The 13,125-nt window shown below is 39.3% G+C and overlaps 1 protein-coding gene across 10 annotated transcripts in view; it reads left to right on the top strand.

The window, feature by feature from the left end:
- TRPM3 (transient receptor potential cation channel subfamily M member 3) overlaps positions 1 to 13,125 on the top strand; it is a 283,598-nt gene that overhangs the window by 183,334 nt on the left and 87,139 nt on the right. For 9 of the 10 annotated variants that reach the window (XM_065907659.1, XM_065907658.1, XM_065907657.1 and 6 more), the window contains 2 exons: positions 547 to 681; positions 7,456 to 7,506. In XM_065907659.1, coding sequence (XP_065763731.1) covers positions 547 to 681; positions 7,456 to 7,506 — 186 coding nt within the window. The remainder of the gene's footprint in view (positions 1 to 546; positions 682 to 7,455; positions 7,507 to 13,125) is intronic. The other variant, XM_065907656.1, reaches the window with a different exon arrangement.

Below are 13,125 nucleotides of genomic sequence, written 5' to 3'. Positions count from 1 at the left end.
GGACATGAGTTTGGGTGGACTCAGGGAGTTGGTGATGGACATGGGAGACTTTGTGTGCTGCGGTTCATGGGGTTACAAAGAGCCGGACATGACTGAGTGACTGAACTGAACTGAACTTCTTGGGTCAGTCAGAAATCTAATTTAGAGCCTAAATTAGATGATGAGGGAAGATGAAAATGAAGATAGCAAAATACTCAGTTTGGCACTTTAGTGGTTTTGTAGAAGTTTGGTTAGAGAGTTGGGAAACGAAAAGCCTTGTAAACCCTGAACTTCTCAGAATCTAGAACAAAGAAGAGATTTAGAGGGAAAAAAGTAGCTTTTAGCACTAGAAAGCCCTGTGTTTTGTTTGCAAAGACAAGCCCCCAAATACAGGAGAGACCGTGGGTGTCCCAAAAGTGAAATTGAGATACTCTTGCTAGCATGTTCTTGGAGGTGCTAATGGTTTACTAGATGTCAAAGACATCCATTTCTAAAGTATTCAGGAAAATGCCAGAAAATTGCATCCTCAGACCCTAGGGCAGACTAACTCAGTGACTTGATTTGCAGGTGGGGTCTCTGGAGCAAGCCATGTTGGATGCCTTAGTTCTGGACAGAGTGGATTTTGTGAAATTACTTATAGAGAATGGAGTAAGCATGCATCGTTTTCTCACCATCTCCAGACTAGAGGAATTGTACAATACGGTAGGACCAAGCTAAGGCACTTTTTATTTTCTCTAATTTTTTTTTGGTTTTACCTTCTCCTGCCCCCAACATGAATGTGAGTCCCTGCCTTCCCCTCCAAATGCATGGATCATTTTCCACAAATGTTCCCTTCGACAACAAACACCAAGTCACCAGAAATCCACTTGTTTTAACTGCTCAGTTGTCAGCATCTAAGAGGCAGAAAGTTACATGATCACCAAAAGGTAATGTTCTCAGGTTCTTATGCAAAACTACAAGGCTCTGGAAATTGGAACATACTTCATTCTGTAAACCCACAGAGTGTGTGAGGCAATCAGCAGAGCAGGATTGATTTAACTCCCAACCATCAAAGGAGGCCAGTTAACTATCCCACACCATCTTGTTATTCTCAGCACTGTTATTCTCAGCATCTTGTTATTCTCAGTTCATTCATTGCAGTATAACAGGATAAAATGTAAAAACTTTTTGTTTGGAGTTACCCAGGAAGATTTTTTGGCTTTGTTTTTATAACGATTTGTTAATTCATTCACTGGGGATGTCAAGAAGTTATCAAAAGAAAAACTGCTATTTATGAAGTTTTTGAGAGTATTTAGTGAGTTTAGTACATCAGCTCTGAGCTGATACTCACAAAAATCCAATGAAGTTCAAAGAATAGATATTGTTCCCCTCCATTTCACAGATGAAGTAACTGAGGCCAAGAAGAGAATTGGCTTATTCAAGATCTTAAAGTTTCTAAGTAAACAAAGGAGCTATTGAACCAAAACGTCTTTATCAGAGACCCTCATTTGTCACAGTGCTTCTTTGTTCCACCACTCTCAGCACTAATGAGATGGAGCTTATTGACCTATCCCCAGCCAGAGGTAGGGATTAGCTGCTGCCACCCTGGCTTGATGAGATTCCCACTGCAGAAAGTAGAAAACAACTCCGCAGAGTGGCCCCACACTTCTCTTTTCTCTACAGTATTTTTTCAGTTCAGCGTGCTAAGGCTTTCAGTCATAATGGGCCAAAATGGCAGAGTGGAAGACCTAGCCTTTGTTCCTCCACAGAGATCAGTAATTAGACAGCTATTCACAACAAAGACAGCTCTAGGAGAGCTCAGGAGTCCAATTAAGAAAACTTCAGCAAAACAGTGGAACAAAAAAAAAAATCTGAAAATAACCACCCAAAAAAGAGAAGAACAGCGTCTTTGTGCCTGTATCACCCTGGCCCCTGAGGCTGGCACTGCTCCGAGCCAAGAGGAAGCTCCTCAGCTAGAAGGAGTTGCCCTCTCTGGAAAAGACAGTGGTGAGCCTTTCCGAGCGCCACACAAAGGATTCACCCTACCCAGAGACCTGCAAACCTGAGACATACCGTCATGGCCAGGATCACAGTATCAGCCAGGCTGACAGCTGAGTGACCACAGTTCCCAGTGACCTGCTCTGTAGAGGACCCTGGCCGCTTTCACTGCTAAAGAAACCAATGGCCAGCAAAGCCTCCACAGAACCCTGCAGATTTCACCGGTTTTTGCTCTGCAGACACTTGCATTCATAGACACCACTCACCTGAGCCCCTCACCACACCCTCCCCTCTCAACCCTGCTGGATCCTGGGGTTCACCCCAGTGGCCAGCCCAGGCCTCTGTGGCTACAAATTTTAAGAACCCAGCCTAGACCCCACAACTGTCCCCCACTACTGCGCACACTCTGAAAGCTAGCACCCCCAGCCAGGTACCCACATTCGGCTGGGCTGACAGCCAGCACCACTGCCGTGGAAGTACAGGACCCTAGAACTACAAACCCTGCAGCCACACGCGTGCACGCCAGCAGCCTAGGCCGCGTGTGGGCCCGGATTCAGACCTATCGCCTGACGCTCACCCGCACCACTGGGCTATCTGCAGCTGGCCCCTCCAGCTGTGTACCTGCACGTCCCGACCCTGCTCCCTTCACTGGCCTCTACTCCCGTGCACACACCCATGGGGAGACGCTGCAGCTACAGGAGTGCACGCCAACAGTCAGAGCCTCCAAGGCTGCTTGTGGGCCCAGCTCCCGCCCTATCTTCTGTTACTGGCCTGCCTACTAGAATTGCTTTCAAATAGCTTCTCAGCTGTGCCCCTGCATCCCACTGGCCAGACTTCCGTCGCTGGCCTACACTGGTCTACATGCACTCACAGTAACACCCTGCAGCCACAGTAATGCATGCTGACAGCCGGGGCCCTGCATCTGCCAGCGCACCTGCAGTTGGCCCCAGCCCTTGCGGTTAGCCCAGGATTCTGACACTGCATATATGTTTGCAACTGGCTCCCACCATTATACAGGCACCTGCGGCCGGTCCCCGTGGCCAAATGTGTGCATGTACCACCGACTCCAGCCACCACTGCTGCCTGTTCTGGCCCCCAGCTGCTAGACCTGTTGAAAAGCCCAGCAGCTCTTGCAGCCTTGCAGAAACATAAGAATAAACAAAGTCTGAAGTTAGGAAAAAGAAGGCGATAACACTGGGCAGAAATAAATGAAAGAGACTAAAAAAACAATTTAAGAGATTAATAAAGCAAAGAGATTATATTTTGAAAAGATAAGCAAAATTGATAATACTTTCGCTAGAATTACCAAGAAAAAAAGAAGACTCAAATAAAATTATAAATGAAAGAGAACACATTATAGTTGATACCACACAGATACAAAGGATCTCAAGAGACTACTATGGACAATTGTATGCCAACAAATAGGACAACATAGAAGAAATGGATAAATTCCTAGAAACATACTACCTACTAAGTCCAAGTCACACACACACAAAAATAACATAAAATTTAAACAGATCAGTAATAAATAATGAGATTGAATCAGGAATCAAAACACTCCAAATAAAGAAAAGCTGAGGACCAGATAGCTTCATAGGTGACTTCTACCAAACATTTAAAGAATTAACTCCAATCCATTTCCAATTCTTCAAAAAATGAAGAGGAGGGAACGCTCCCAAATTTATTTTACGTGGCCAGCATTACCATAATGGCAAAGCCAGATAAGGACACTGCAAGAAAAGAAAACTAAAGGTCAATATATCTGACGAATATAGATGCAAAATTTCTCAACAAAATACTAGCAAACTAGATTGAAGCACATTAAAAAGATCAAATACCATGAGCAAGTAAGATTCGTCCTTAGATGCAAGGATGGTTCAACATGTACAAATTAATAAATGTGATACATTACATTAGTAGAAAGAAATATATAAACCATATGATCATCTCCATGGATACAGAAAATATATTTGACAGGATTCAACACCTTTTCATGGTAAAAACTCTGAACAAATTAAGTATGAAAGTAATACACCTCAGCGTTTTAAAGGCCATATATGACAAACCCATATATGCCTTTGAAATTGATGCTTTTGACTTGTGATGTTGAGGAAGACTATTGAGAGTCCCTTGGACTACAAGCAGATCAAACCAGTCAATCGCAAAGGAAATCAGTCCTAAATATTCATTGGAAGGACTGATGCTGAAGCTGAAACTCCAGTACTTTGGCCACCTGATGCAAAGAACTGACTCACTGGAAAAGATCCTGATGCTGGGAAAGATTGAAGGCAGGAGGAGAAGGGGACAACAGAGGATGAGGTGGTTAGATGGCATCACCAACTCACTGGACATGAGTTTGAGCAAGCTCCAGGAGTTGATGTACAGGGAAATCTGGCGTGCTGCAGTCCATGGGGTTTCAAAGAGTCAGACACAACTGAGCAACTGAACTAAACCGAACCTCACTCATTAGTGAAAGACCAAATGCTTTCCCTCTAAGATGAGGAACAAGAACAAGAGTGGTGCCCACTCTTACCACTGCTATTCAACTTGGTACTAGAAGCCCTGGCCAGAGAAATTAGGCCCCAAAAATAAAAAGAAATAAGAATTTTCATCTAAATTGAAAAGAAGTAAAATTTCTCTGCTGATAACACCATCTTGTATACAGAAAATCCTAAAGACTCCACACACACACAAAAAAAAACTGCTAGAACTAATAAATTCAGTAAAGTTCAGTATACCAAATCAACATACAAAAATCAATTGTACTTACATACACTAACAGTGAACTATCTGAAAAAGAAAGAAAATAATTCTGCTTAGCATCAAAAACAATAAAATACTTAGGAATAAATTTAAAGAAGTGAAAGATCTATACATCAAAAACTGTAAGACACTGATAAAAGAAAGTGAAGGCTCAAATAAGTGGAAAGCTATTTCATGTTCATGAATAAAATCCATCTATAGATTCAATGTAATTGTGATGGCATTTTTCATAGAAAGAGAAAAAGAATCCTAAAATTTGCATGGAACCACAAAAGACCCTGAAAAGCCAAAGCCATCATGAGAAAGAAGAACAAAGGTGGAGACATCACACTTCTTGATTTCAAACTATATCACAAACATACAGTAATCAGAACAGTAGTATTGGCATAAAAACAGACACATAGACCAATGAAACACAAACAAGAGCCCAGCAATAATCCCCTGCGTATACAGTTAACTAATATTAGACAAGGGAACCAAATGTAGAAAACAATATGGAGGTTCCTCAAAAAAACTGGAGCCGAGGCGTGGGGGAACCAAGAAGTTATGGCCAAAGGGTACAAATTTTCAGTTATAAGATGAATGCGTTTCAGGGATCTAATGTATAGCATAGTGACTGTAGTTCACAGTACAATATTGTATATTTTTAACTTACTATGAGATTCAGATCTTTAATGTTCTCACCATAACAACAGCAAAATGATTACTGAGTTGAAGAATATGTTAACTAATCTTATTGCCATAGATGTTTCAAAATATATAGGAGCATCAAATCATCACATTGTACTTCTTAAACTTATACAATGTTGCTGTTGCTGCTGCTGCTAAGTCACATCAGTCATGTCGGACTCTACAATGTTACATGTCAGTAAAATTGGGGAGGAAAGAATAATGGGGTTTTCAATAAATAAAAATATAGAATTGAATGACCCTCATATGAATAGAGAATCAAGGGAGGAGGGTGATTTATTTCAACTATTGGAAAGAAGTAAGTAGGAAAGTTATAGATCAAGAAAGGCCAAGTGATTTCATCACTCCAGTCAGTGGTAATCAACTATCCCTGGACTACTCTTTTGAAAAGGATTATACAATGGATAGCCTCAGTGAAAGAATAGCTAACATTTATTGAGTGCTATAGTTATATAAACATTTCATCATTTAGTCCTAACAAACACCCTACCGGATAAGTGGTATTATTATCCTCTTTTCAGAGATAATAAGACTGAGACACAGTTAAGCAGCTTGTCCATGGTCACAGCTGGTAAGCAGCAGGGCCAGGTTTGGAGACAAGCATTCTGACTCCAGAGTTTGAAGGTTTAATCCCTACACAATACTACATTCCTCAGTGGAAAAAGAGTTCTGATGTGTATGTCCACCTGAAGGAGCCAGTAGTTGAGGCAGTACATAGGGATTGTCTTGAATACTTGAATGTGTTCCAACAGTGCTTAAGGATTTACCATCACTGTTCCAGATCTTCCAACACAGTCACCAGATTTAGCAAATAAAAATATAGAATTCCCAGTTAGATGTGAATTTAAGAAAACAACAAATAATTTTTAGTATGTCTCAGTTATTGCATGAGACATACTCAAAATTATTCATTGTTATTGGTCAAAATGTACAAATTTCCAAATTTGTTTATAAAATAAGACATGAGAATGTAATATACGACACAGAGACTATAGTTAATAATATTATATTGCATATTTGAAAGTCGCTAAAGAGTAGATCTTTATGGTCCTTAGCACAAGAAAAAAATTGGGAATTATGTATGGTGACAGATACTACAAAGACACTGTAATGATCATTTTGCCACATATACAAATATCAAATCATTTACATTGTATGCCTGAAACTAATATGTTATATGTCAGTTATGCCTCTAAAAAAAAAGGTGAGAAAACATAAAAACAGAAGAAGTTATAAATCAAAAGATTAAGAGATGTAGTTACATTTAAAACTTTAAATTTGATACATAAAAAATACATGAATACAAAAGAGAACTACCAAATATACCATCAATAGGACAAAGAAAAAGTAGTTCAACATTAAGAATTAATAAAATGAATGAAAGTTAAAACAAATAAAAAGAAATTATTCATCGTCTATCTGGAATTCAGATTTAACTAGGCATCCCCTATTTCATCTGGAGTTCCTATCCTGAAAGACAAGAGGATGGCAAACGACTTATTTCATTTTAGTCTTACCTTAAGCAAACAAACATTTTTTTTTTTTTTTGCGCAATGGCAGAGTTGAATGTTGTGATGAAGACTGTATGACCCACAAAGTCTAAGATATTAACCATCTGGCTGTTTACAGAAAAAGTCTGCCAAACCCTGCTTTAGCCAGTTTCTCATTCATTATGTGTAATAAACAAGTTACAATTGGCAGTGTGCCAAAGTGTAATTCTAAAGCGCTAAATTAGCCCCTGTGTCTCCCCCTGCTCCACAACTAGCCTCTTGAATGATGTTTTGACCCAGCTGTCATCAGAGTTGATGGCCTCTTTTGCATAGTTTGAACCTAGAACCTCAAATGCTTTTTCTTGAGGAGCCACAATCCAAAAACCTGCCCCTGTGGTTATTTAGAAAAGACAGGTACAACTGAGCAACTAGAACAAGGTTCATCTTGATGAACCGCCCCTCCACCAGCCAAAACCCTTCCCTCCAGACCCTTCTTTCCTTGCCAATGAGAGCCCCTGACTAGCAAAACCATTTGATTCTTCTTTATTGTTTTCAGAGACATGGGCCCTCAAACACATTGTACCACTTGGTCAGGGATGTCAAAAAGGTAAGGACCCTCCGGACTGCAGGTCGGAGGCCCTGTCTTGACTGCTTCCTGTGATTAGAAAGTGCCGTTTTGCATGAGCTGCCGGAGTAGTCCTGTCCCTGTCAGAAGCCCCTCATTTCTGGACATGGTGTGCGCGTTTGTGTTTTAACTCTCCGACGTCTCTGCTTATGATGCAGCTGCAGTTCTAGTGCCGCTCTCTGTGATTTCAGATGCTTTCATCGGACATAATGCTTTTGGATCGTGGAACTCTAGGCTTTGCCCCTATGCTGTGTGGATTTATGCCATTACCTGTATTTTTCCATGTGCTCCTCGATGTTTGGGGAGCTCATTTCCATGCCATCCAACCGACCATGAAAGGCTTATTTATTTACTAGCTCCTGATACAGTGTATCACTGCCACTTCTAGTGTGACACAGAGCGTGGTAAGCATAGCTCAGAAAATCTCAGAAAAACAGAGACTACACACAAATATACCTTCCATGCTGCTGACACTTTTGTTTCTCTAATATATTTTTTCACATTCATCATCCAGTTTGATGTGGGGCAGGGCGGGGGAGTCAATTGGTTTGGGTCTAGTAGGTTTATTCCCAATTTAGAAATGAGGTTGAAACACAAGGAGGCAAGGAGGTGAGAACTATCTTGAGTGGTTAGTAAGGAGCTAGAATTAGAACTCAGATCCTTTAATCATCATCATCATTATTATTATTATTATTAAGTAATGGTACCTCGGGTTTAGTGATGACTAAGTGTGTGACATTAACCTGAGCTTTCTATGTATCTTAGCTCACTTCATCTTCACAAAAATTATATGAAGTAATTATTTTACTATTATTATTTTTATTATATAGTGTTATCCCCATTTATAGATGAAAAAAATGAGGCATAGGGAGGTTACATTTAATCCTAACCATGTGGTTGTTCTTTTGCCCTGTACAAACTCTTTCCAAGGTAGCTTCAATTCTGAACCCTTGAGCAGGTTTCCAGAAAATGATGTTTTCATTCCAAAAGTTAAAAATAGGTGGTGGCACGTCCCCTATCCCGTGTACATGCACCGACACAAACACACACACACGTATACCCACCTACCAGTTGGTCGCAATTCTTTGCCAAAGTCCATAGGACATTCTCAGAAAAATCTACGAAGTGAGGTAAAAAAATAAGAGTACCACTCCTTCGTCTCATAAGAAATCATAGGCTAGAACTACCCTTTAGGTGTCCTGTAGTCACTTACTAATTTTCCTTTGAAAGGCCAAGCAAAGGCCCTGGGGCTACTTATAATATACTATTAACCAGTTGAACTTTGCTGGTAACGAGTAAAGGGTACAAATAGCTTCCTTCTGCTGGCCCTTAGAAACTTTCCTCTCACCTCCACACAATCCTACTGAAAAATTTCTCATCTGTGTGAGTGAGTGAAGCCTGCAGTTCCCTCAAAGCAAGGGAAATAGAAGCTGTGCCATCCGTACATTTTACCGAGATCACACCTCTCCATGGCTTGCCCCATTTCAAGCCATAAGCATACCTGCCCTCAAGAAACCCATTTCTCTTTTCCTCAAGTCTTCCTATTTAGTTTAATTTATCTTGGCTTAAAATTGCCTGGAAACTAAACAGAGGGAAGTATCTCAGAAGATAAGGTGTACACACCTAGCATGTATTCTTTGTCAAGGTACTTGTTACTCATGTTCAGTAAAATGTTTTTGTTTTTCTGAAATTATGAAAAGTAAAATATCCCCCTTACCTTAATCTAGTCTGTGTCCCTGAAGCAATTATGAGGCTTTCTGAAGAAACGGCTGTGCTTTTTTCCTTCTGGCCCAGTCACTGGCCAGTAGATTTTTACAGTTAGGCTCTACTGAATCTAAATGATCAAAACCCCTCCTAATAGGTTCTCTTCCTCTTTCTTTTTTCTGAAATCCTATTAATTGCCTCTTACATTTGCTTACATTTTGTAGAAGACATGTAGAGTGTTTTTAAGCTTTGGTTTTATTTAACTTCTTAGCTAAAGGTGTACCTCAAAAATAATATAAACTCACTAGAAAGGACAGGATGGTAAGAATTTTGGAGGAAGGACTATCAGTTAATAGCAGTTTTATTTCTCTTTCAAATGTGATCCCAATACCAGAGCAAGAATATAGTTATATAAGGATTCATTTATTTACTAATTTAGTAATGGGGAAAAAATGATAACAGATCACTCAGGATAGTACTGAACTTACTTAGGAAAAATTTTTCTTGAGAAAAAGAGACTGCCAGTGTGGCTGGAAGAAATGAAAACCTTTGTTTAGTTTCTTCCCTTGGGAAGAAATAGGGGCAGGAAATGCAGACTCCATTTATTTCTATGATAAAGGTGAGTGTCTGACTACTGAAAAGCAAGAAAGAATCACAGTGGTAGTCAAAGGAGCTGGCAGTGTCTACGTTTTATGGGTGAAAGGAGCTAAAAATGAGGTTTTTCTGTTTGTGTTCCTTTTAAGAAGTGAATGAGAAAGAAATTAATATTGGTGCGTATCTTCTTCAGAAGGTTTCAGATAACTTCCAGCAATTTATGCCAATAAGATATGCAAAATCTGCAAAGACTAGGATTAAAATGCTAAGAAAATCTTGATCAGTTCAAACAATTTTTAAAATTAAGGAACATAATAATCAGCATATGCTTGTGCTTTACAATTATAGGACTTTATGTACATATTACTTGATTTAATCTATTATCACAAAAAATTAATCAGTAAGTGATAAATACAAAATGAATGCTGTTCAAAAGTTAGAAACACAGCCTGGACCTTAAGCATAATGTTTGATAATATGTCTATTAAATGTAAATAACACTTATGAACCCAGAGAATACATTTAGGAATTATCATACCATCATTAAGTTAACTAGGATATCTCCAAGTCCAACTACCCTTTGAAACCAACAGAACTGAACATGGCGAATTTGAAGCTAGTTTCAAAATCTCAAATTACTTCTATCAAGAGAGCAATCTAAGAGTAGTGAAGTAGAGTTAGTATTCCACATCAACCAGAAATTGAAAATGATGCCAGCCAACCCAGTTCCCTGAGCCATTTTCGTGCATAATCCATTGGATGTACCAATGCTTTCATATTAAACCAGAATGGCCTGAGTCTGTCTGCTTTTCCATGAAATCTAACTTGCCATTTTAGTAGCTGTCTGCTCAATTTGTGCCTCTGTATGTTTTAAAGGTAGTTTTTCTTTCTTAAATGTACTAATACTTCAGATTACCTGAATTATCCCTCCCCATAAAGAAGGGTGATATTTGAACATTATATAGGAAGAGTGGTGAAATTATGATAATAAAATTCATCTATATGGGAATCAAGACCCAGCGCTTTGCAGGATTTTAAAGCAAAAGCATTTCAGACACACTTTGGTAAAGAAAGGATGTTTTCATAACTTCATCTGCTAAATTTATGCAAATTTACCAAAGCATTCTTAATTTTTAAAAGAATGGTTGCCCAGTTTACTGCCATGCCACATATTGAGGGAGTGTCCTCTTTTCCCATGAATTTTCACCAGGATGGTCTTTTCCCCATTCTCCCTTATTAAATCTGACAACCAGCTGTCATTTTATACCTTGCATATATCAGAAGGAAACAGTCTTCTTTGAAGGCTTGTTATGAATTTCAAAGAAAAAAGTTTCCTAAGCAGCTGAAATCTGATAATGATATCATGAATTGACATCTGAAAAACAGAGTGCATTTAGAAAAGCATATCTAATAAATGAATTCAAATTATTCTTTTAATTAAAAGACATTCTTAGGCATGGCACAGATTAAAATTTAGCTTCAGAGTCGTGGTTCATGGCATGAAGAAAGACAACATTTTCCAGTTGTCAAATTTACCTATCCATGGATCAAAACCTCTCTATTTTACTCTCTGGATCAAATTATTTGAATCCTATGGCTTGCTGTGTGTTGTTAAGGCATGAAATGGGAAATAAGTGTTCAGGTTTTACCAGTTATCAAAGTAATTACCAAAAAGGGGAAACAGGGAATAAGAGAAACAGCAGGCAGAATGAATATTACTCCAGTATATCGACTTCCTGTTTGAAAAGGAACTGAGCAAAGGAAGACTCCTCCAGAGGTTTTTGGACATTACCTGTGGAATACGAGGTGGCATTTTTTCTACTTTTTTCTTTATTTTTTTCAAAAAGGAAGTGGATGTTATGAGTACAACCGCATCCCTACCTAACCGTTTACCCTTCCTTTTCTCTAAGCCTCCATCTCTACTAACCAAATTCCAGGGATTATTGGAAACTTCATCAACTCTGCAAGCTCTGGGCAGGTCTTTGCCCAGTGACCTGGCAGCAGAGATATAAGAGCAGCCTGCCAGGTAGTGATCAAACAACTGAACCTTTAGAAATAGGACCTTGAAGTAATTTTGTCCACATTGCCTGTTTGCAGAGCACAAATTGAACCAAGTACCGAGCGACCCCTCATTGCCTTGAGTTAGGTGACCATCGCCCTCTTGTGGTCAGACAGAATTCAGGCTAGTTCCTTTCAGGCCATCACTCAAAAGCTCAGTAACCCAGAATTGTCACAGAATCTTTTCTCCTGCTTCAGACCAGACTGTACAAAAATCACTATGAAATAATCAAGCTTTATATAAGAAGTCTTTAGGAAAAGTAGATTCCATCACCTTTTTTGGTAGTAAGTAAACCTATCAGCCCTTTATGAATTTGCATAAAATTCTGCAAAATATCACCAATGTTTATAGAACATTTGCAAAAAAAATGTTGTCCCTTAAAATTTTTTATTTATTTTGAATTTTACCATTATCTCTTTCCTGACAACCCACTCTTACATCTCAAAAGCATAAATATCATCATTCAATATTGGTCTTCTGGCAATATTGATTCTTGTTCTTAGAATTCAAACTGATGTTCACACATGGTTTCTCAAAAGAAAATATATAGGTAGTAGGCTCACTATTACCCACATTTTAAATTTAGAAAATTGTTACAAGGTTTAAAAATAGGCACAAATTCATAGACTCACTATGATTGTTGTTTGGTCACATTACAATAAACCTTTGTTGCCGTGGGGGCGGGGGTGGTGGTCCTGAAATCTGGCATTTGGGCATTACAGACCATAAAGGACATGGAGTTCAGCCCCTTTTACTGGGAAGAAAACTGAGGCCTTGAGGGAAAGTGGATGATTTGTGAAGGATGGACAGAATCCAGAGCAGTTGACACACAGCCAGTGCTCTTTCCCCTGCCAGCCTCACAGTGCCAAGGAAAATAGCACAGATGGGGTGAGCCTCCTCTGCAAGTCACCCTTGTAGGAGCCAAATGCAGAGGAGATGAGGCTGACCCACGCACGCCCAAAGCAGCTCTGGGGTGCTGCTAATAATAGCCTCACATGACTGTCCAGTAAGAGCCAGGCAATATGGAAACTGCCCAGAATAATGGAGAAAAAGGGTTGCACAGGTAATATTCTTAAATTCAGTTTAGCACTCATGGAAAGGACAATACATGATAAGTTACTAGCTTAAATCTTTCTCTAAGTTCTGTTTTAAAGGAACCAGATGATTTGGTCTTTCTTGATAGCCTGAGTGGGAATGTTACTGAGAATATAATACTGAAGAACCTCAAATACATTGATTAATTT

Source organism: Muntiacus reevesi, chromosome 17 (genome assembly GCF_963930625.1).
Source record: "Muntiacus reevesi chromosome 17, mMunRee1.1, whole genome shotgun sequence".
NCBI classification, from domain to species: Eukaryota; Metazoa; Chordata; class Mammalia; order Artiodactyla; family Cervidae; genus Muntiacus; species Muntiacus reevesi.
Note: the sequence above shows the minus strand (reverse complement) of the source record. Positions and strands in the feature narration are given on the sequence as shown.